The 24,734-nt window shown below is 37.2% G+C and overlaps 1 protein-coding gene across 7 annotated transcripts in view; it reads right to left on the bottom strand.

The window, feature by feature from the left end:
- Positions 1-24,734, bottom strand: part of LOC139444068 (neurexin 1-like) — a 183,737-nt gene that overhangs the window by 82,679 nt on the left and 76,324 nt on the right. For 6 of the 7 annotated variants that reach the window (XM_071224977.1, XM_071224978.1, XM_071224973.1 and 3 more), the window contains one exon: positions 15,678-16,611. In XM_071224977.1, the coding sequence (XP_071081078.1) occupies positions 15,678-16,422 (745 nt within the window). In that variant the 5' untranslated portion in view covers positions 16,423-16,611. Of the gene's footprint in view, positions 1-15,677; positions 16,612-22,496; positions 22,558-24,734 lie in introns of those variants that run through there. The other variant, XM_071224975.1, reaches the window with a different exon arrangement.

The raw sequence follows: 24,734 nt of genomic DNA on the forward strand, positions 1-24,734 counted from the left end.
ATACGACATGATGAACTGAAGTTCCAATGGAGTATATTATTTATCCATGTCAATCACATGCCTACAATGGGAATAAAGTTTTGAAAGTCATTTTCACAAATTTATCGACATCAAAATATGTTGGGTTAAGATTTCCATTGGTACCATGTCATTTTTCACGAACAAGGGGGCAGTCGGGTAGCCTAGTGGTAAAGCGTTTGTTCGTCACGCCAAAAACCCGGGTTCGATTCCCGACATGGGTACAACGCGTGAAGCCAATTTCTGGTGTACCCCACTAAAAGCAGTGTAAAACCAAACTCACTCACTCACTCATCACCAACATAGAGAGAGACTTCTGTATTGTCTGCACTGCTGCCAGCTATGAAGCATTGTGTGATCTGGATCACAAATGGAATGTGGTCTCGTATTCACAATATACTGCTAAAATCACTTACAGCTGTACTTTATTCTCTCGATTCCGGGGTAGAATGGGTCGTCAGCAACCCATGCTTGCCGTAAAAGGTGGCTATGCTTGTCGTAAAAGGCGATTAACAGGATCGGGTGGTCAGGCTAGCTGACTTGGTTGATGTATGTCATCGATCCCAATTGCGTGGATGGATGCTCATGATATCAGTCACTGGATTGTCTCAAATAAATCACTGGATTGTCTCAAATAATTATGAATAAGACCCTTACCAAAAAGGTAACAACACTAATTGGTTCATGAAAAGGTATCTTTTATCATTGAAACTGATATCATATGAATCGTGTTGATGAGTTTAAATACATAACTGGGTATTATACTTATTATCACTGATCTTCCTTTGACATAAGGCAAACAATAAACTACCCGGTAATGAGACAGTAATTGTTTAATTGTTTGGCTGATCTGGCTGTGCAAACTGCTCACTGGTCACAACAAAGCTTTAGCAAATTGCGTGTGAACTATGACCAATAAAGTGGCCTTTGTTATTCAACCGGCTACAATAGTCAGTGGTCCACTTATGCTTGAAGATGGTCACATGCCTGTCACACTTCCATATAATATATATGATGAGTAAGGCCAACACGACACCACAACTGACCAAAACTTATTATATGTCTGTCAATATAGATTTATGTAGTGAAACCTTGTTAACCTCAAACTGAAAAGTTAGTGAGTTTTCCATAGTTCCAGACAAGGGAAGCGCCACTATCAGACCATAGTGCCAGTAAGGGTTCTGCCATGACAATGGAGTTTCATTATCTTGAGCAATAGATAGATTGACTTTAAGGACTTCGAATGAAACAGGTTTAAAATGCAATTTGTCATTCTTTTATTTCAGTGAAGTCAATGCTACTATAGTCATGCAAGGCAAAAACTTGAATAGGTTGTGATATTGGAAGCTTTCCAGTTCTCATCCCAAACTGGCTTCCACAGGGGATATTGCTTGGGTGAGATCCAAGGAGATACTGCTTCAATGAATAGAAACAACATTTCAAATGTCAAAATAAGATGGACATTTTACAACTACTACATCAGCGACAGATTCCTCTTAAGTTAGAGGCCCGTGAAGACGCCGGGGTAGAATAGGTCTTCAGCAACCCATACTTGCCGTAAAAGGTGACTATGCTTGTCATAAAAGGCAACTAACGGGATCGGGTGGTCAGGCTCGCTGACTTGGTTGATACATGTCATCGATCCACAAATGCGTGGATCGATGCTCATGATATTAATCACTGGATTGTCTGGTCCAGACTCGATTATTTACAGACCGCCGTCATATAGCTGGAATATTGCTGAGTGCGGCGTTAAACAACAAACCAACCAGCTAAATCTTAAGTTAGAAGTGAGTGAGTATAGTCTTATGCTGCAATATCATGGTAGGGAACATCTAAAATAGGCTTCAAACATTGTACCCAGGTCTTTCGCGTGATGAGTGAACGCATTAACCACTAGGTTACCTTACAGCCCACTAGGTTAGAAGTAATGTAGAAGTTAACGCATAAAGGCCGTGACATAAGCTCGGACTTTGACCGTTGATTCTATTACGTTACATTTGGCAGTGCTCTGAGCTGAACTGTTACCATAGTAATCAGTTAATGTGGTACTGGGTAACAGTCTCTAACATAAGCAGGGCCTGTGTACCTATCACTTTATTTCATGTTACTGTCAGTAAAAGGTTGAGCTTGATTTCCCCTGGTGGATAAACACTATGTTCAGGGAGGTTTTTTACGTATGTTGCTGATGAATTTTCACTGTAGTAGCAGCTGGTTCCTGGCTTGTAATGCTAGGTTCCCGTCAACCTAATTTACATCTATTTCCAATTAAGGTAAATGTATTGCCTGCTTTGAAACAGAGTCACATACTGTTTGTGCTCCTTTTGTCCTCTCATTTGCTTATGTTCAGTGCATAGGGAATAGAATATTGTGTTGCAGCTCTTTCAGTGAAACAATCCCTTGTCAGTGAGTCTTGTCATTCTTACATTTCTCTGATGACCTGTGAGTACACTATAATGCCTTACTTAATTCATTGACAATTTCAATGAAGACATCATTGGAGATCCACATTACCTGACATAAAGAATACCAACCACTTCATTTTTTGATGCATAATTCTACCATGGCAAATTTTCAATTGTTAACTAAATGTAACTGTGACCTACAGTTAACATAATGTCAACCACAAACAATATCTATCACTTTTGTTGGTGCCAAAAAGTCTAAATTTACTTTGTCATGGTCAAATAATGGTGATCTTACCATGCTTTTAAAGTAACTATTTATTTCTTCTTAAAATGTCCTGGCTAATGCATCTACTTTATGACCATTGGGATTTTGGGTTACAATTGGTGTTCAGCAACTCATGCTTGTCAGAAGCGGCAACTAACAGGATTGGGAGGTCAGGCTCGCTGACTTGGTTGATGCATGTCATCATATCCCAATTGTGTAGATCAATGCCCATGAAATCAATTACTTGATTGTCCCGTCCAGACTTGATTATTTACAGACTGCCATCATATAGCTGGAATATTGCTGAGTGCGGAGTTAAACAACAAACAAACAGAAGTTTCAAAATCAAATTACTTGGTTCAAATCTATGTTCAAGACCACCATCTAATAATCCAATAATAAAAAATATGGTGTCTGTCTTGGATACTATTTTACAAATGTATCAAAGCAAATAAACTCTTTTAATCTATTATACTTTACCATTTAAAGAAGTCTCTAAATAACATCAAACAACGTGCTTAAAAAATTATGTAAAAATTCTGAACGATAAAACTGGAACAAAGACTACCTGTCAGTGTTCCTTCTGTAATGCTGAAAGCGGTCCCTGTCTGTAAGCTTTGATAAACTCTGACATGTAAGTATCTGCCATATAAAAAGCTGTAGTTCCAAGACATACGGTGCAATCTAATTACCTTGCTGTGTGAGGTACCACATTATCATATTATCTCATTATATTAGGAGCACCAGGGGAGTATAAATATAGCTAATACAAGCTGCACTCTTACCAGGTGGGGAAGAACCTTCATATCTTATATAAGATCACCAAAACATGTTTCTTTAGTTTTGTTTTATGTTAACGTAGCCATTATAAACAAAATGCCCATAAATATAAGAGCATAAGATCAAGAAATTTGTTCATATACACTATTTAAAGAGAACACATTGTGATGAAGATCTGTGTTCATCTTGCTCATTATAGGGACACAAATAAGAAATAATGTTTTGAGAAATCAGATATTTGAATTATGTGTTTCAAGTGGGATGATACTAGAAGCAAAACTGAACTGGACAACAAATCTGTTTGCTTCTAATGCAGGGTTTTGTGTGTCTTGTATAACAGCGCTAAAGGCATGGTTCCTGGTGCCTCCATTCACACTTTGAAACTGATGACAATGTGAACGCACTTAATGAATAGAATTTCAAATAACATGATTTTTATTGATGAAAAGTATTCTTGTCAGCACATTTAAATTTCCAAGGGCACCTAAATATCTCTAAGAGTGCTGAGTAACACACTTGAAATCAAATACATCTCTATCACTGTGAAATGTAAAAGTACATTCTAAATATTTCTAAACCACTGTGCTGTAAAAGTATTAACATGGAAATCCTTTGGGAATATGAGGTGAGGTGAAATGGGGTTTCATGCGTGTGTGTGTGTGTGTGTGTGTGTGTGTGTGTGTGTGTGTGTGTGTGTGTGTGTGTGTGGCTGCTTGTACTAGTCCATACTGATGCCGATTTATAATGCTAGCCCACTGAGGATACCATGCCGCAGTTTAACGTGAATACCCAACTCAGACACAGTATACTGACTCCGAGCCAACCAGTCCTTGTTTTAGCCCCTTAATGCCGAGTGCCTGACAGGGTAACAACAAGTACCATCTTTTAACGTCTTTTGGTATAACACGACCAGGGATCGAACCCCGGACCTTCCGCTCTCCGGGCGGACGTTCTACCCCTAGACCACAGAGGCGCTCTTAGCGAATCTGATGATATCAGGCATCTATTATGATTCTAAGCTGTGGGTTATCATATGAGTCGATGAAGCATTAGTTCGTCTGACTATAACAACCAAGATAATATTCTGATGTGTAAAGTCGTTTCAAGTTAAAAAAACAAGAGCTGCATGAAACTTCACATCCTCACAATCGCTTCACAGAGGTAGTGCATGAAAAGCTTTATTGCCAAATTTGTATATTGTGCATTCATTGGAGTCTGACGAGGTAGACTTTGAACTGCAACACAAACCCGATAAGAGCAAGTGTATCTAGACAACCCAACTGACAAGGAGATATATATGGGAAACCTTCAAGACAGTTCTGCCGATATACATAGAAAATCTAGGACAAGCCATCATGCAGATCAAGCTATAGCCAGACAGAGACCAGAAGATAAGTACTGCTGTCTGTGAAGTTGCTTGTTATCTGCACTCTTTGTCCAAGTCATCACAGTAATGACTTCAATACAGCTACACAACTACTGATATCTATTCATTGTGTGAGCTCTGTCTGCAATGCAGGAGCCACTGCTCCAGGCCTGGACATAATGACAGGTCATTCTGATCCCATAGCTGGACAGGTTAGTAGAGTCACAGTGCCACAGTCAGCAATATTTCAGGTATACAACAGTAGCCTGTGAATAATCCAAGTATGGACCTGTCTAACCAGTGGTTGATAGTTTGAACAACAATCTGCATGCTTTGGGGCAAGATGACACACAATGAGCCAGGTTGCTCATTGTAACAACTCACACGTCATTACTGGGCTCCAATGATTAAGGTACTTGGACCTTTTAAGACAAGGACTCTCCAGGGGGTCACAGAAGCCATATACCAACCAGATTTATTTGCTCAATTATTTACATTACAGACAGTAAACAAGTCAAGTATGAAACATTTCACTCACTCACTCACTCACTCACTCACGCATGCATGCACGGAACGTGCATGCACACAAGTACACACATTTCAATTTTAATGCAAATTGGGGGAAAACAAACAAAAAAGATTTTAAGTTTGGTAAATAGTTTCTTCATGGGACATATCTATTTTAATAGAGAGGTTATACATGGATACTCATTCCATATACTGTTCACACCAAGTTGGGGACATTCAGTTTCCCTTGCCAATCCAACTTTACTAAACACAAAGCTGAACAGACAGAATTAAATATATTTCAGACCAACAGATAAAGGAGTAACATTTCTTAGCATTGCAACAACAAACAAAGACATTGCTTATGATCATTGTGGTCAAGTAGGATGACTACAAGGGTAGCAAGTGATGTTTCAAAGGATGTTCCACAGCAACACAAAACTCTGTGACATTAATAGTATTTACAGACTGGAAACATGATGCCACAACTGATCATCACTCAAAATGTTTTCTGAGTTTAGTAGGGATGTCATTGCCATTCCTTAGAAGAAAATGCTTTCAACTGCATGTTACTGAATCTTAACACATTTTCATGGAAAACGATCTCATGCCCTCCCAGGAGCTATTGCCTGATGATATAATACCAACAGTGACATGTTTGTGCATAACTTTACAGGTGTGTGTATTCAATAACTTCATATTCTAGATGACACCTGACAACTGACAGACAGTAAAAAACAAATCCCCTACTTAATATGAATAGTATATGTCTGGTTTTGTACTGTTAATGAAAGAAATAAAGATTAACCTCTATTTATCTGATCAAAATTTATATCTACCTCATACTCAGTGAGGATAACATTTAGGTGCAGGTTCTAAGACCGTTATCAAGCAAATGATAACAATGTTAGAACCTACACAAACGTCGCTCCTAATTGTAATAAAGAAGTTGTTCATCCATATATCTTATGCTTACTGAGTATTCCAACTTCTAAATGCCTCTCAAAGAAGTTGATATTGTTCCAGCTTAGGAAACTCCTGAGACGGTAAGCCAAAATTGATATTTATAACATATTACTCAATTGCTACCTGTGACATATTACTCCATAATACCTGGGCACAAAGCACACAAAGGTATTGATGTGTATTAATTCCTTCCCCATCAAACATACTTTCACAACCTCCATTTGTCAACTGTCAGAAACATGATTATTTCCCTTTGTAAGGTCATCAATCGTGGATGGTAAGTTCTATGATATTGCAGAGCACAACATGCACCACCCTAACTGTAACATCAAAGACATCTCGCCGAGTTGAGAAATCACACTCTACGAATTGCTAAAGTATTGATTCTTTACACCGCTCGATGTGCAACTTCATCAAAGTCTTTCGTACTTGTTGGTAGACCAAGCAAACATGGATAATTTCTGAGTTGGGACCAGTACATACAAAAAATGATATTTCCCCTCTCATGTGGTTTCCTGGTGAGATACACTCATCAAGATTATTAACAAAGTTGCCTGAATTTAGGCTTTGGAAGGACAGTCATACTATTGTCCTGACTTCTCTTAAAAACTGAAACAATAACCTTTGAGAGGAACATTTGTAAGCAGCCTCCAGTCCACATGGACTTGAAAACAGTTTGGCCTAGCTGTCTTACATCTTCCCGAGGAAAGGGTGTTTACTGACTGTAAAAGTTCAGTTCCCACCCTTGGCGAGCTAGGCTGGAATTTCTTGGCTCAATCATAGCGCTACCAATGGTTCTTACAAGCTATGTCCCTTGTATGTCCCTCATATTGACCAATCAGATTCCACCTCTCATGTCACTTGCATTTGATTCTAATAAAATGGCGACTCCCAGTCAAGATGACCTGATCAATGATCAAACTCTATATTGTGATAAAAAGTGTCTTACTTCGCGAAGTACATCAAATCAAATGAGCACCTTGATTAAAACATGAAAAGATGTGGAAAATATCTGTTGATGCCGAGTTGGCAGTACACATACTTTGCTAATCCTGCAATCAACTGAGATCTGCACGGCAGTTTACAAACCAGATGTCAATTTCATTACAAGATTTTGATAGGACTATGCCTTGACAATCTGTTGTCGTTGTTTGACAAGGTTGGAAACTGGACTTTTATAGTCAGTGAACTCCCTTGCCTTGGGAAGATGGCTGTCTTAATTAATCTATGATCTCTAATTAACAATTTGAGTTCACACAATTTGTCTGCTGATCATTTATACTTCTGTTTACAGAAAAGCATCACTAAGGCAAGTGAGACACGGGTAATATTACATTACCAGTATTTTTTTAATTTCTTCAAAGAAAACGTTTTATCTGATCATTATTAAGTTATCTTGAAAATATTGTATCTTTAAATAGTTGAGTAGTTTAGACTTGACAAGATGTGTCCTCTATCATTCTTTCAAATTTGAAACACTTGTTTTCCGAAAAAAAAATAACATAACTTTGCCAGTAATGCCAATGCTTAGTACGGTTTCTACATTAATGTTTAAATACTAGCAAGTTGAGGTCCAACAAAGCCAATTTACCATATCCATCACAACGCACTCCATTAGAAATGTCTTTGAAAAAATAGTTGCGCTAACAGAAAAACAATTCATCAAAGCTTAGAAAACTAAACATCCATAGTTAACAATTATGGGATTAACCACATATCGGAAGTGCCAATAGAGAAAGCTCCATGTCCATATCAATGAAGATTTAGAATGAATTCCTTTCTGAACATTTAAATCATCAATAGTCAAGAGCTTTGGTAAAAAGTATTGCTGGCTATTTTGTTTGCAAAATAAATTCGATAAATTCTTGTTGTCTTCATGAGCAAGCAATATATTACTTCAAGGTTGTCGTATATCCTGTTTTCTTAATCACAGGAATTTGAGACACATGCGTTTGATAACACTTTGAGTTTCTGGTTAAGTCAGGACTTTTATTATACCATGGAGGGACAGTAAATAGGACTATCCAATTCTGATCTTCAAGTGATGAAAATTCAGGTGTCATGATTGATAGGGAAGGAGACCCATATTATTCAGAAATGTAGGGTCATTTGTTTTTGTTTTTTTCAGGGTCAGTAAGCCAATACACATACTGATACTGGGATGCAGTGTAACTAGGTCAAGATAAATGTACATAGCTGAAGGTCAAATATCATAAAGGGTCAGAAATCAAGTATTCCGAAAAAACGTAACATTATTGCCCTTTTCACATGCTGCACATCAAAATGAACAATGCTACATGAAAAAATGAATAGGTTTGGGACCTGAAATAGCATTTGACAAAAAAGAAAAAAGAAAAAGTATTCTCTATGTATCCTTTATAGGAACACTATTGCTTTGAATACAAAATTTCAGCTCCATGTCTTGTAGTTTGAGAGGAGATGTTGAATATGTACAGTTTCAATGGTCAGATGAACACTAAAGACATGAGCCTATGGTTCATTTGGACTATCTAACGAATGATTTGTTGACTTGTGTTCTACCTTAATACCATGTGTGGAAATTGTTATGACTGAATGCCATCTAGCTGAAACTAGCTTAAGTCTAAAACTATATTTCAAGTTAAAATCTGATGTAAAATGTCGAGCAAATTGATAGGACATTAACCTTTTTACCCATTCCAGATAAAAAATGAATTGCAAATTTGGTTGCCAGCTTTCTCTAATGAACATCAAAGCAACTTTTTATTTGAGCTACTGCAAAGATTTTGTATTCTTTTTCATCAATAGAATCGTAAAGAGACTACATGACTGAGTGGAGCTGTCAAGCTTTATGCTTAAAAATACAAGCATGCTCCATTATAATTTTTACATCTTGATTTCACTAATTTGTGGCCTGGCATTTAGAAATGGCCTCGTTAAGAGGGGATATCTTTTGAAGTAACCTGATGAAGGAAGACACAACATTGACATGCCATTTCAAGCCGTGGATTGTTAGCCGATAAATCTTTATTTTCAGATTTGGAATTATCAAAAACCAGTTTGGCCATGCGATGAAGCCATGCATGGCATAAAATAGTTTTATTCTATGGGTGTCAGAGCCTTAGTTTGGTGCCATCATAAATAAACATTCTGGGGTTAAAATGAGCATGATGAAATGAGGAAAACAGCTATGGCATTTGATTAAAGAGGGGTACCGTGTCTGAAAGATTTGATTTATGAAATATCAAATACCAGAAATCCTTGCGGATTTGTGCTCAACTGGTTTGCCATTCATGAAGTCTCATGATTTAAATGAACGATCATCAAGGACATGTTTAAGTTCAGTTTGTTCTTCTGAAATGTGACCTTGAACTAATGACTTTTTCAGGAAGAAATTTTACCAAGGAAGTTAACTGGTATTAAAAACAATTTTCTCCCTATATGGATACAGTGTGTGAAATCCACCATGATATTGATAGAATATTACTAAAAACAGTATAAACATTACTCACTCTTCCAATAATTTCTTATCCAAATTACCTGGGCCAAGTTCAACAAAGCAATTATAGAACTACAACTGTCGTAAGTCTATGTTACCGGCAAGTACTATTACTTTAATAACCAGTGGTTAAAGTGTTCGCTGATCACGTCAAATGCCTAGGTTCCATTCCCAACATGGGTACAACGTGTGAAGCCCATTTCTGGTCTCCCCTGCCTTGATATTGCTGGAATATTGCTAAAAGCTGAAACCCAACTCACCCAGACACTTTGAAGTATGGAATTTTACAGAGTAAATTTGCAGTACAGTACACACTATCCTGAATATTGCCATTACGTATGTCTAATAAACAGATAAGCCTCCATGATGGCACTGTTTTTATTTCTCATTTAAGGACCTATCCCATGATCTATTCCTTACAGGCCTAATTACATTCCTGCCAAAGAAAGATTATTTCCTGCTGAGACCGTGCATGTGTAAGATAAATTCTGAGAATAATCCAATTGCAAGCATGCACAATCATACATAAACAGTGATATCCTCTGCATTTATAGCAAAGCAAAGCAAAATAGAATGAAACATGGTGACAGATTTGAGCATGGACATTGAAACTTTACACTGATTAGACGTCTCTGGACAAATTAAACCTGGTCCTTAATCATCTTTGATAGGATAATTTCAACAGGGAAATTGCTGAACAGGAAGTGACCGTGCCATTTTGGTCACTTTCCTGATACCCAAAACATATTGACGGCCACCGTCTGTGTTTCCACATCATCCACTAGCTGGTGGTAGTGATACATTAACTCCCTTCTTAATCGAATTAGGTGTTATTTATATTTTCTTTATTTGCATAACACTAATGAACAGCATGGAGATTGATACTTTGGGCTGTTAAAATATCCCATGAATCATTTAACATGATTATTTCCCTAGATAACGAGGCAATTTGTTGTGGAATGTTGTAAACAGAGTCCTTGCTAGTTAACAGCCACTACTGATGACCATGGTTAACAACACCTTAATCTTCTTTGCCTGGATTACAGGCAAACTAGATCTCTTCTTTACCATGTTTGACTGATAAGATGTCGTAGTCAGACATGTCTCTTCGGCGTGACAGGATCCACTGGTTCGAGTCTCAGACTTGTCCAGCTTATGATCCTTAGCTTGTTAGCACAATACCATGTTTACAAGTTTCCGGTGAGATGAACATCTCTAGCTTGTACCAGCATCCTTTTCCGTACCGTGATATCACTGATTTACTGTCAACTGTGGCTTAAAACCAAACTTGCTCACTCACTCATAGTCTGTCATGCAGACCCTGAAATAAATATCTCCAATACTGCCCATGGAAGTCTATAATAGTTGGCAAGTCCAGATTACTGCAGTTAGAAGAAAGTCTTTGGGCTCTTATTTATTATGTTTTATTAAGATGATTTATCAACCATTTTTCTGTAAAAAAAAATTATTTCAGGGTTTCGATGTTCATTCATCCAACTCACTCACTCACTCACTCACTCAACAGTGCTTGGACTGTCATTACATATTGGCTAATACTCGGGAGGTTGACTTGAGAGGATCAGCCTTCAGCTGCAACATGGCTGCTGTAGTCTTGCTATTTCCTGCTGCCAACATGTGTCCTCTGTGTTTCCGATTGATCACACCATCAATTATACTGCAAATTGTCATGTTCTACATGAGCTAGCTTGTCAACTGTGTAGTATAAATAGTGCTGTAGATGTGGATTTCTTGATGCATATATTTCATGTCATGTAATGACACTTTACAAAAAATATTCGAGGACCTGCTTTACAACTTAGAATTTTGCTGAATTCAATGGTGTGGCTGTGTGTGCATGTGGCTGCTTGTACTAGTGTGTGTGTGTGTGTGTGTGTGTGTGTGTGTGTGTGTGTGTGTGTGTGTGTGTGTGTGTGTGTGTGTGTGTGTGTGTGTGTGTGTGTGTGTGTGTTATTTGCTTGTCTGGACTTATGCCAATTTTATAGTGTTAAAATACTGATTCCAAGCTTAGACTAGTCCTTTTTTATCTCCTTAATGACGAGTGCTTGGCAGGGTAACATCAACAACCATCTTTTGCCGGGGATCAAACCAGCTACCTTACACCCTCTATGTAGACATCTATCTACTACACCATGGAAGCACGCAGTTGTGCACACATGTGAGATGTAATGGAAAAAAAGTTGTCATCAAATAAAAAATCAATCAACTTCTTTTTTTGTTATTGCAATGTGTCACATTTCCTAGGGAAGCTAAATTATTAATCAATTCAACCAATTTGTCACACTAGTTAAGGAGGTAACAAATGTAACATGCATATGCACTTCACAAAATTAATAAATATTCTGAAATCATTAAAAGTTCATAAATATTCTGGAAAACAATTTCAAAGATGTGATTAAATCTAAGGTTTAATCTTATATTTTAACAAAACATTTTACACTTTTCACAGGCTTTCCTTTGACGTAAAGCATCAGACTTTATTTAAAGCACTTAAACAAGTTCCCAATTTCTCTAATGTGATTTAAAGCTATGTCCATTTCCTGAAGACAATAAACATGCCTCACTCCTATCAGCAATGCCTTATAAATAATTGAGTGACAGTGGCTAACCACAAAAAACTCAAGGAAGGATTCTCATTAATTTTAATGGACAATTCACCCTTCCAATGAAGTTTATGGTGCGTTTCATTCGGTTCTATTATGACATGCTTCTTGGACTATGCGGTAATTCGCATGTACTAACCATGACCTTGGATAATGAGATCATTTAAAATTATATTGCTGTCCTGTAGAGTTGAAACAGAAATATCGATACATTCCAATAGAGTATGTCATTGGATTGCGGTAGGTGACATATCAACCCTTTATGTGTGGCGAGCAGCCAACTGTTTGCCTTGGATTAGACTGGTGGGCTGAGTAAAGAATGCTGTAATGTTTGCTTTTGTTGACTTTGTCTTATACTCCCCACTCTTTATTACGCAGCAGGGGCTAAAACCTCATCTGGCGTTAACATCAAAGACATCTTTCACAGAATCAAGGGGAATCAGGCACAATACAGGTCCAAGATTCAGGTGTTGTTAAATTGTGAACTCAACACATGAATAGAAATGTTTCTAACCCATTTCATGAATAAATTCTGAATACATTCCTAACCACAAATTACTTGGATACTGAAACATGCATATGACATACAATGTGTTAATTAGCACAATTTTTTTAGCTGACCTCTATTCTAATTTACAGGACTACAATCTAGAAGGACAATTCCTTGAATAAATAGGTATTAGAAAGCTATATGCAGGAAACAAGTGTAATACAGAACTACATATAAGTTGTGTATTTGCGTAAAATACCCCAAAGAATATTCAAAACCCAACTACTTTCAATCAACTTGCATACAGAAATGCATGCATTAAATGAAAAACTCAAATGTATAAAAACACCATGCGTAAATACCCAATGAACGTTTTTCAGCATGCGTACGATGGAGCTAATTTCCTAAACACAATTACGAGCTAATTTACTTTCTGAGTCAAGCCTATATTTAGAACAGTTATATACATCTAAAATTTTGTTTAAGTATTTTTGAAATCTCAAAATGTTTACTCATTTTGGGAAAAACCCAATAGAGTGATGCACAGATGAGAGAATAATATTGGTTACCCAATGAAAAATGTAATTACCCAATTAAAACAGACACCTTCGAGTAAAAACTCAATTGCTCAAAACGTTATCTGGAGCTCTGGTCATATCAGTGATATCAGATACAAGGACATCTCTGAATAGATCTACAGGATAGGAAACTGGTTTATTTTTTCATAATAAAAATACAGAACAAAAAGAGAGATGCAAGAAGCTCTAGCTTCCCAGCTTTTTAGCTCAGATATGGTTAAAATTCAAACAGTATTTTGGTTTCATTGTACATGTATAAAGAAGTTTAAGAAATCAGTAAATGTTTGAAACTTTGCACTGATACTTTCAGTAATTCAGTATTTACCTTCATGAACAGGCCTGACATTTTCAGTATGTGAGTGAGTGAGTTGGGTTTAATGCCGCTTTTAACATTATTCCAATTATATCACGGCGTGTCAGCTTAATGTGGGAGGAAAGCCTGAAGTGATGCAGGTCTAAGACGTTGACCACTTCGGTGAAACCCACGAGCACGGGTATGGTGCTGACAAACCTAGAAACATAATCGGGGCGAACCGGGATTCGAACCCACAATCATAGGTTTCTGGCGTGCCCAAGGGATGCAACTCTGCACAGCGAATCGCGGCGCCTTAGACGACTGGGCCACCCGTGCCCCCCTTTTAAGTATGTAATGTGATCCATACCATATTGTTAGTGAAGAAAAAAATGTCCGCTCACATGGAAAATATATTTTTTCATTAAAGCAAATGTTTTGTTTGATTTAAACCAAATGTCATAAGCCAAAGATTCAAACATAAGATCTGCAATGGTCGTAATTCTTTGACAGAGGCATCAACAAGCAAATCAGGTACCTATGGCTTTCTCCATATCTACACCAAATCTGTCAGCAAGCATCCTACATCAACACAAGACCAAGGTAAACATACTCGAGACACGGGGCTACTTGAATGTTGGTGAGGATGTCTATGTATTGATAAAAAGATAGTGTTCGCAACACATGCAGTTTTTTGATGAGCGATCAAGACAAACTCGGCCAAAGATGATTGATTTTACCATAGCAGGCTTCAAACACTTATGTCATTATTCGTACATGATGAGCAAGGAAATAATGACTGTTCTATTTAAATCACAAGTTTTCAATCAGATGACAATTTGTTGTAACTGTGTTTAATACATCCTTGAAATTACATGTTTCCCTTGGTATCAAGGACAGCATTTTTGCACATTATTCACATTGGAGAGGCTAGTATTGCATCGGTGATTATGACATTTTTGTCTCATTCTGCCGTCTGCCATGGTCAGTGTACTGTGCATGGAGAATCACTCCCATGTAAATGAGATGTATCTTAATTCTATTTGCTTGATTACCCAGGTATTGAGATGAGAAGCAATCCATCCAAATACCCATGATCAGATCAATACTTTTTATCTCCTATACAATATCCACCAGATCAAGGAGAATGCTACAAGTCAGAACAGGAAACAGAAGTGGGAAAGAGAAGCTTTATCAATAGAATTTGACAGGCCAATCATGAATAGTTTTTCTTCACCTGTATTACATTTACAAAAAAAAGCATTAAAGCCAGAGAAATAATGCATATATACATTATCCACTTTATTTAAAACAGACAGAATTATTAGTGCCTTTGCCCCAAAAAGTAAAAACATTAATGTTCAGTTTGGAAGAACTACAATTTAGTCAGTCTACTAGATCTATGGGAGAACTACAATTTAGTCAGTCTACTAGATCTATGGGAGAACTACAATTTAGTCAGTCTACTAGATCTATGGGAGAACAACAATTTAGTCAGTCTACTAGATCTATGGGAGAACTACAATTTAGTCAGTCTACTAGATCTATGGGAGAACTACAATTTAGTCAGTCTACTAGATCTATGGGAGAACTACAGTTTAGTCAGTCTATAAGATTTGGGAGAACTACAATTTAGTCAGTCTACTAGATCTCAATTCAATAGAGATTATTTCTAAGGCTGCACTACTTATGCAGATGACCATGCAAACATGGTAAAGTGGCCTGAGCTTTAAATTGAAAACAAATACTTTATTCAGATCACCAAATATTCCTTTAGTGGCTGTGCCCTAAAAAATCTGTTGAAAGCATTTTTAACTTGACCAAATGTCAAGGGTGATGCATTAGCCACCCACAGATGTAAGTCCTTTTTTCAGCCTTAAAGTCAATTGAAATTTGATCAGAACTTACCAATTTCGCATCTCTCTCCTTGAAACTCTGTACGTGTACAGTCACATACGAGGCCATGATCAGTTGTCAGACAGGATCCACTGTTTAAACAGGGGTTCCCTTGCTCGCATAAATCGGCTTCATTATCCAGAATTCCTTGTGAATCGATCATTTCTGGCCTTTCAGGTAAAGCACCACAATTACTATAAAACACATTCCGAATAGACCCACGGAACTTTGGTTCAAAGAGGACTGATGGAAGTGACAGTTTTGAGAGTTCACGATCATATTCTTCAGGTAATCCACCCATGAATAAGAATCTATCTTCAGTAACATTTTCTGAATCGAAATCAACTCCTAATGATTTTCTTCTGAATTCAATTGAGTCCACCAGTAATGTAGTGTCCAAATTATTTCGAATAATCTCTACTTTGTGCCAAGCATTATCATTCAAATTTGACCCAGCAGATAATATGACAAGTCCTTTGCCAAAATTAACTTTCAATTTGGCAATGCCGCCAACAAGTTTAAGCTCCAAGTACTTCTTTTGGCCACTGTCAAAATAAAATAGCAATGCATTTGGACGATCTGTTTGAAATTCAAAACTAAGAGTTCCATTTAAGCATGGTTCCCAGCCAGGAAATTTTGCATAAGACCCTGCGGAACCATCTAGGGAGAAGCCAAGGCATCTGGGTAGGACCAGCGCCAGAAGCACAAGGTTTAACAGGAACATTCCGTAATGTGACATTTTGGCACTGAACATCATGATTCACATGCAATTAGCACCTCATACTAAGATGGACACCTCTATCTTCTGGTTTATGGCAAGATGTGATAGAATCCAAGAGTGTTGATATGCAGATGATGACGGTGGTGTTTCATAGTTGAGCTACTAGCATAGATTGGCAAATGTATCACGACTCAGTCACTTGTCTATTGCAGGAAGCATCCAAATCTGAAAAATAAAAGAGAACCATGAGCATGTGTGGCTAATTAATACGACTTTCTTACAAATTATTAAAATCATTTTCAAGGTCATGCGTGTTCTAATCACAAGGAATGAGATTGTGGAATAAATGTTTTCACATGATGGCCAATTCGCATGTTTATTTTTCTTCTTCCTGAAAGAAAACAGATGGATTAGATAACAAATCACACGTTCATCTCTTGAGACTTTTCTGCATACGACTTTAACCTTATCATTATGTCCACAATCTAATAACAGGCACTTCACCAGCTGATGACAAATTTTCCGCATAGACAATCTCTGGCAAGTTGGTAATCATGCGTTCATAACTAATCATTGCACAATTTATGAGGCAGCATTCTGATGCTCTGAGCTACCAAGAAGGCGAGTTATTTACTAAACCGAGCCTCATTTCAACGAACATTAGCACAGAAGATTGGGTTTGTGGAATCTCGAGACATCTATTAAGTTCCAGGAATAATATCAGTTTCATCTAAGGAATGGTCCCAGTCGCTGGTTCAGTAACTGGACTAACAATTGTAGATGAAGACAATTTTCTGATTACTTTCCATAGACATCCCAAGCCAGAGTTGTTGGAGATTTTATTGAGATATGTTACCGTAATGTCTAGCCGTTCCTACTGGTTATGGGTTCTGAAAGCATCCACACTTTGGCAATGAATGTAATTATGTATATATGGACCAACTGAATTACATTTGAGAATAGTTAGCTCTGGCTGCATGTTATCAGAAGCAGTACCCAGGATTACAACCTGCCTATGTCAGATATTACCATCATTTCAGTCAACTGGGTGAAGTCCAGGACTCAACTGACTGACTTATTCACCCATTGCTTGAAGTATGCTTTTAAGCTTGTGATCAATGTTGACACATTTGTTAATCCAAACGTTTGCCTTGTATTATGATGCCTCTTTGTAATTCTCCTGAGGCAATGCTAGAAAGGTTCATACTGTATATATTTATATATCTATGAATTTTAACTATCATCTAGGGCTGAAACGATATCCGGGGACACCGAAGGATCGCAATTCACTCCATACGGTGCAAGATTTATGAAGTGTTTTTTAATAAACTTTTATTAGAGATACGTTTTAAATGTGTTTTAAATGAATTTCAAATTCTATATCAGACTTTATAATTTTCGCTACACACACGTACGTCTTCGAAAACACACTGGCTATGCTAGTTTTGTATATATCAGTAGCAGTGCAAGCTTTCTGATTGGCTGAGTGGTTTCTAACTCAAACATGTCTGAAAAAGCAGACGCTCGTACTTTGCTAGAGAAACCACCAGGGACTTACTGTGAAAATGGCAAGTTACTGGTACTTATCTAGTCCATGTAGGACTGTTACGTTTGTGTTTGCTAGCCATTACATGGAATTTAATGGCAGATGATTCATTGAGTTAAAATACTCATTATAGTATATACTTTATGAATCATGAACATTCATTCCCTTTCATTTAACTTTTCATCTTAATAAACCAAGTTTAGTTCATTTATCTCTTGTCTGTCTTCTCTTGTGTATCGTAGCATATCGAGATACGTATCTAATCGTGATGTAAGTATTGATATACGTATCATATCGTGACCTAGGTGTACCGTTGCAGCCCTACTATCATCACACTATCTCACACAATCCTTTTTATGTTTGATATTACCATCATGTGTTTGTGATGGGTGCCACCAGTTAGGCAAGGTACACATACCTTTTGCGAATACCTGGTATCATAACTATTTGATAGTGATTCATAAACACTGGCACCTGATAGGGACTCATAAATAGATTTCTTAAAATTATGGGACTGCCTCCATGGTAGAGTGGTAGAGCGTCTGCCCGGAGAGCGGAAGGACCAGGGTTCAATACCCGGCTGCGGCATACCAAAAGATGTTAAAAGATAGTACTTGTTGTTACCCTGTCTGAAACAAGCTAAAACAAGGACTTGTCGGCTCTGAGTCAGTGTACTGTGTCTGAGTGGGGTATTCATGTTAACTGCGGCATGGTATCTTCAGTGGGCTAGCACTACAAATCAGCATCAGTCCGTCTAACACACACACACACACACACACACACATGCATGCATGTTGCTATATATGTGCAATAATCTTTGAAGCGATGTTAAACCCTATTTCACCTCACCTCTTGTGATAATGGAAAGGGTTTCATCACTTTTGTTTCATTATACAAGCCAACTTGACAATATAATCAGGATTATACATGGCCACTGATCCACTTTCCCCTCAACAAATTTCACTCTGAAAGGACTACATGTTTGCTCCAAAAATCTAAGTTGTGAAAAGCCACGAAACCATATCAATAATCAAAAGAACCACTAAATTAACCACTAGACCAAATTCAGCTGTGGAATAGTTGGATTTGCCATATGGACTCTACCCCTGTACAAGCCTATTAAACTATAAAACAAATAATTCATAGTGTAATGTTTGTAAGAAACCATGGACCGGAGGGTAATCTTGTTTGTAACATTTACTTTTTTACACTGAAATCCTCACAGCAGAAGTCAAACTGGATACAGCAGGACAAAGCTACAGTCTTGGGGAGCTGTCTCTGTCTTCATTTACAGTCATACAACATTAGGCCCCATGTTGTAAATGTAGACAGGCCGTATCACATCAAACGTTTTTATTACACACCATTCAACTGATTATTCTGCCTGGTGGCAGATAACAACTGCTTTTATACCTAATACTTATCCCTGTATACACAATCATCTCCCACTCAGATGGTTATTTAACATGGACAAGATTTGGACTGATAACAGACAATGCTCTATTGTTCAATTATCTTCTATGACGAGAGTAATTGCTGATTGTGCACAGTGCTAGCGCTGTTGTAGCAATGTAGCACTCAATTTTTATGCTTCATCAAATGCCAAACATCGTACTGAACTAATGGCTTCAATACTTACTTTAAAAACTGTGATTATGTGCTTATGTACCACATGGTAGGGGTATGTAACGTGATGCAGAAATTCTGAACATAATTTCATGAATTTTGAATCTCAAACCTCACTGATCAATTATCTCCCAGCCTTGTGTACAATGGTGATAACTATCACCTCTTAGAGAAAGCATAAATAACAGGCACTTCATCATGCTAGCATGAATGTTTTTTTCCTATTTCCTGCATCAATACAAAAGAAAAACATCTCATGGTCATAAATACCACAAAGTGTCCATAATACAAAGTGTAATAACATGCCTAATCTCTTTTTAATGAGTCTTATGTAAGGCATCTACAAAGAGCAGAGAGCAAAGTAGCACACAATTTTACCCACTCTCTGACATCAGCAGAGAAATAAAATTCACACACAAACACTGGCCATGATGTCCCAAGCTAAATACTCACTTCAGTTTATGTAGACAATTTACCTTAAAGTTTACAGTTTTCTGGTGACAAGAACAAACCTATCATGTTACAGATCCAATACAAAAGACTAGATGCATCATTAAATCAGTCATATATATGACTGAACCTATAGGTTAAATGAGACCTAACAGCCTTGAAATGCTCTTATGTTACATTTAAAATGCTTCTGGATACATCATAAACACATCTGCATTCTTCTAACAGGATGATGGATGACATTACCATACAGACACCACAGAAGCCAGTTAAATGCTATCCCTTTATTTTTTGTGTGAAATGGTCTTTGCCGTAAAAGTTTAGTTACATTCTTGACAAATGATCATTTAAATTCACACATGACATGACCCATTTAGCCAAAGCTTTAAAGCCTTTTCCTACAGAAACCAAAAACAAGCTTGCTCACCCAAAAAGAATATGCAAGATTTACAGTGTTTAAATTCCAAAGGTTGTATTTCTCAGAAACAAAATAATTCAAATGTCTCTTTGAAAAGTGCCAGCTTCAGAAATCTCAAGCCTTTTGCTGGCTGCAAAGAGAGTGAAATACTCTGACTGTGATGTTGGATTATCCCTCACACGAGACTGAAGTTATCCACGGATTACAGAGGAAGACACAGGGATAAAGTCAGTGATCTCGCCAAGATAACGCTCAAGTGGAAGAAAGGTGGTGGTGGCAGAGGCTACACTGAGACCAACACTTGAAAGGAGACGTAGTCCTAGCAATAATTGCCCCCTTGATAATGACAACCACGTCCATGAATATGTGACCAGGGCAGGACCTCACCTTGGTGTTCTTCTTGCACTGTTTTTGGCATATATACATGGGACTTCTTGCCATATAACTTATGTAGTGATATCCCCAACAAAACATGAATAGTCAATTGTCTTTATCTTCACTGTAATAAGCAGAAATTAATCAAATACAACCCCAACTGAGGAAATATTCACCTACCTAATTTAGGGCTGGGACGGATAACTCGGGTACTAGGGTTGGGAGGGTGCTAAGTAGGACCCAGGTACCCACAGGACTACCAGGATCGTGGTTAGTCACATGGTATATTGTTTAATTGATAAACATTCACTATGACTTCATGGTTACACTATAAATCACCAATGTTCACATTCTTTCTGACTATGCAGGCATTTCTTTTGACTTTTATATGTTTGAATAAAGATAAGCTTTAGTGCACCGCACTCAGCAATATTCCCACTATATGATGGTGGTCTGTAAATATTCGAGTCCGGACCAGACAATCCAACGACAAACATCATGAACATTGAACCATCGAGCAACTTTATATGTGTATCTTAATTTTTTTTGCCAGGGCTCCTGTAAAACACTTCGAATTTTTTTACCCAATTCTTCAGACATTCTGTGGGTACCCTGGTAGGGTCAGGTAATAGGGGGTTCATTTGGGCGCAACACAACCCTACTACCTATCCCTTATAGAAAGAATTGTATTCTTACAAAAATAATTATCATACATATGGTTACTTTATGGTATACATGATGGTTATAAATATTCAAAGTCAAAGTGCTTATAAAGAGACACATCTTTCAAGGTTGATTTGTTTGTCTATTTCTTGTTTAATGCCGCACTCAGCAATATTGTAGTATACATGATGGTTATAAATATTAAAAAGTCAAAGGGCTTTCACAATTTAATCTTGATATAATTATGCACACAGCAATATTCCAGCTATACGACAGTGTGTAAATTATCGAGTCGGGATCAGACAATCAAGTGATCGGTATCATGGGCATTGATTCTATGCAGTTGGGTTCGATGACACGTATCAACCAAGCCAGTGAGCCTGACAACCCGATCCCGTTAGTTGCCTCTCACGACAAGCTTAGTTGCCTTTTATGGCAAGCATGGGTTGCCTATGACCTATTCTACCCCGGATCTTCACATACTTCAGAGGTTGAAAATATGATGAACTGACAATAGGATGCTACATACCATAAGGCAAAAATTAAGAAATCCAACCAGGAACTGATAGATATCAACACATTCCACTATCCGTTTGTCCAATCTCTTTCTAATCAAATAGAGTTAACATTTATACTGAATGAGCTACTCAATAATAAAAGAAGTCTTTACTTATCTTCTTACAGAAAACTGAAAGTCGATGAGTTACTTTGTCTAAAAAACTTTACTTATACATGTTTAATTAGCTGGTCAATAGTATAAAAGTCTTTGTTAACTATTTCAGAACAACGATAAGATAAAAGACAAAATGCTCTTTTTGATAATATAAATCAAGACCTTATCATATTTTAATAATAGAAGCGACAAAACGCTATCCATTATCATAAGAATCTCTGAGTCCCTTGTAAAGTTTGGCTTTATCATGAGCATGTGTTTTTGAATCACTATCAAATAGTGATGACACCAGAGACCAAGAAACTTCCAGTATACATATTGCCTGCTATCTACTTCCATCTACACTTTGCTGGACCTACCTCAGACTAGATAAATGCATAATCCACAAGTCCACAAGCACCTCCACTACTGAAAGACACACTATCACCGAGATTCAACATCATGTGTGTTAGATACACAATGCTTATCCCCTTTAAGTAGTTTTTTGTGGCATGTTTTGGCTGTCATCTTGATACATGAAAAGACTTTTGTTGGACAGGTTGCTACCTGAGGCTGTTGGTTTTGCTTATCAAGCTATGTCAAATATCCCAACTTCAAAACTTGTCAGCAGGTTAAGGATAGGCATCAATAGCAAGCATACATGTATCATTTTTCCAACTGAAATATGTTACCATCAGGACTATGGGAAATGTACATACAGGTTTAAGTAATGAGGAAGAAATATTTTAAATGATTAAAGGACTCTTTATGCAAGTTCAAATAATGATATACATTTTTGGATTCTATTTTTGATGTTACACCGAGGTGAAAAACAGGTTCAAAGTATGTTAAAGTAACAAGATTAACAATGTGTGCTTCGCACCCACGTCTTACAAAGATGAAGCTATTATTAACTGAAGATAAATATGCATTCAAATCGAGACTGGTTATTGACATTTTATATATGCACACATTATGTTCGTCACCATATATGGGTGAAATGAATAAGTATCAGATCAGTATGATAAACTTAGCTTCAAACTTATTTATTGACAATTAGTTGTGTGAAAGCACAAGTATAATGGAATCCTTCACTGAAAACAGAAATCAGAGCTAAGAAGCATTGTAAATCTACATTCACCAAGTTTATAGTGTTGACATCACATCTTATCTAACCTAGATTTCCCTGGAATTAAACAGATATTGGTTCCTAATGCCATGGTGACATGAAAATCATTTGATCTCACTGGAGATATCATCAAAATAGAATCATTACTTTCCTTTAATCCTCTCCCTATTACTTGGCAACGAGGAGTATACGGCTCTCAAAGGTTTCTTGTAATCTTATTCGGATCTAACGCATCCTGAATCTGAGAAGTACCTCACTCCCTGACATCTCCTGCACTTTCTGTACTCCTGCCACCAAAATCGATTGCTTTATGTTTCAAAAAGGGGATTCATACAATGGATGCCTCCCCAAAAGTATTATATGCATGTGATGATTATGTGCAAGTTGTCGGTACCATGATATGTTAATTGCGTTCCTAATTTAAGAGTTATCTCAGAAAAAAATGTTTTCTTTATAGAGATCTCACAGTATTGCATTGCGAGAGATAATTTGTGGACCAGATAATGCTTACGCCAACGTTTGAACTGCATTTTTCACCTCATTCAATGCAAATGTTTATGACAAAGTGACGCCCTTGCAGTGATTTGTTTGTTGACATCTCTGTAATCAATGATAAACGCTGCTGCAGCTGCCTTTGAAATTCTTTGATCTTAATCATTCAGTCACATGAAAAATTGATTTTGCTCAGCCAGATTCATCACAGCTTTGACAGATGACTCAGATCTGCTGAATTTAAGGCAAATTTAAGCAAATTGGTAATGAATAGCTCATATATATGTATACTTAATTTGACAGGCGAAATGTTGTTGGCATCATTCTGGCCAGATCTCTCAAGGTTGCATCTTAGATATATAGATGTTTTACAATTCACTTGATAATCTTATTGATAAAAGCCAAAAGCATAAATTACTCTATTGAAAAGCATCATCAAAAGCTAAGTCCTGCATGTGCAGATCGGCAAAATGAAAAACCTATAAAAATGTTCTTCAATTACTCCTACCTTCCCAAAAAAAAGCTAAGCAAGAATGTTTTAAAGAAATCTTGACAAATGTGAGCTGCAATGAAGTGGGTTGAAAGTCCCATTAAAAAAACGTATTTGATGATTTGTCATGTTAATGGTATTTAACAAGAACAATTAACTTTTTTTCGACAGCAAATCTCCATGCAGACATATTGATTGAAGTGCAATTGGAAATCTCCTTCTCTGTACATGGTTATTTGAAGTAATCTCTATTTTCTAACAAAGGCATTTGCAAAAACACGACATCCACATCTCACAACTAATGAGAAGGGACAAACATACCTCCTCCAATCACATTCCTTGCATTCCCAGCATGCAATATACACCAAGGACAGAAACATAAGATCCAAGGTTTCCCAACTGATCACAACTGATCGAAATCAAATAATTTTGCAAGAGAGACTAATCTGCCTTGCTGAATAACAGCAAGAACACTTTCCCCTACTGAAGTCAAGACCTAATGCTGAG

The sequence above is a fragment of the Haliotis cracherodii genome, unplaced genomic scaffold (genome assembly GCF_022045235.1).
Source record: "Haliotis cracherodii isolate W230 unplaced genomic scaffold, xgHalCrac1.p SCAF_5, whole genome shotgun sequence".
In the NCBI taxonomy this organism is placed as follows: Eukaryota; Metazoa; Mollusca; class Gastropoda; order Lepetellida; family Haliotidae; genus Haliotis; species Haliotis cracherodii.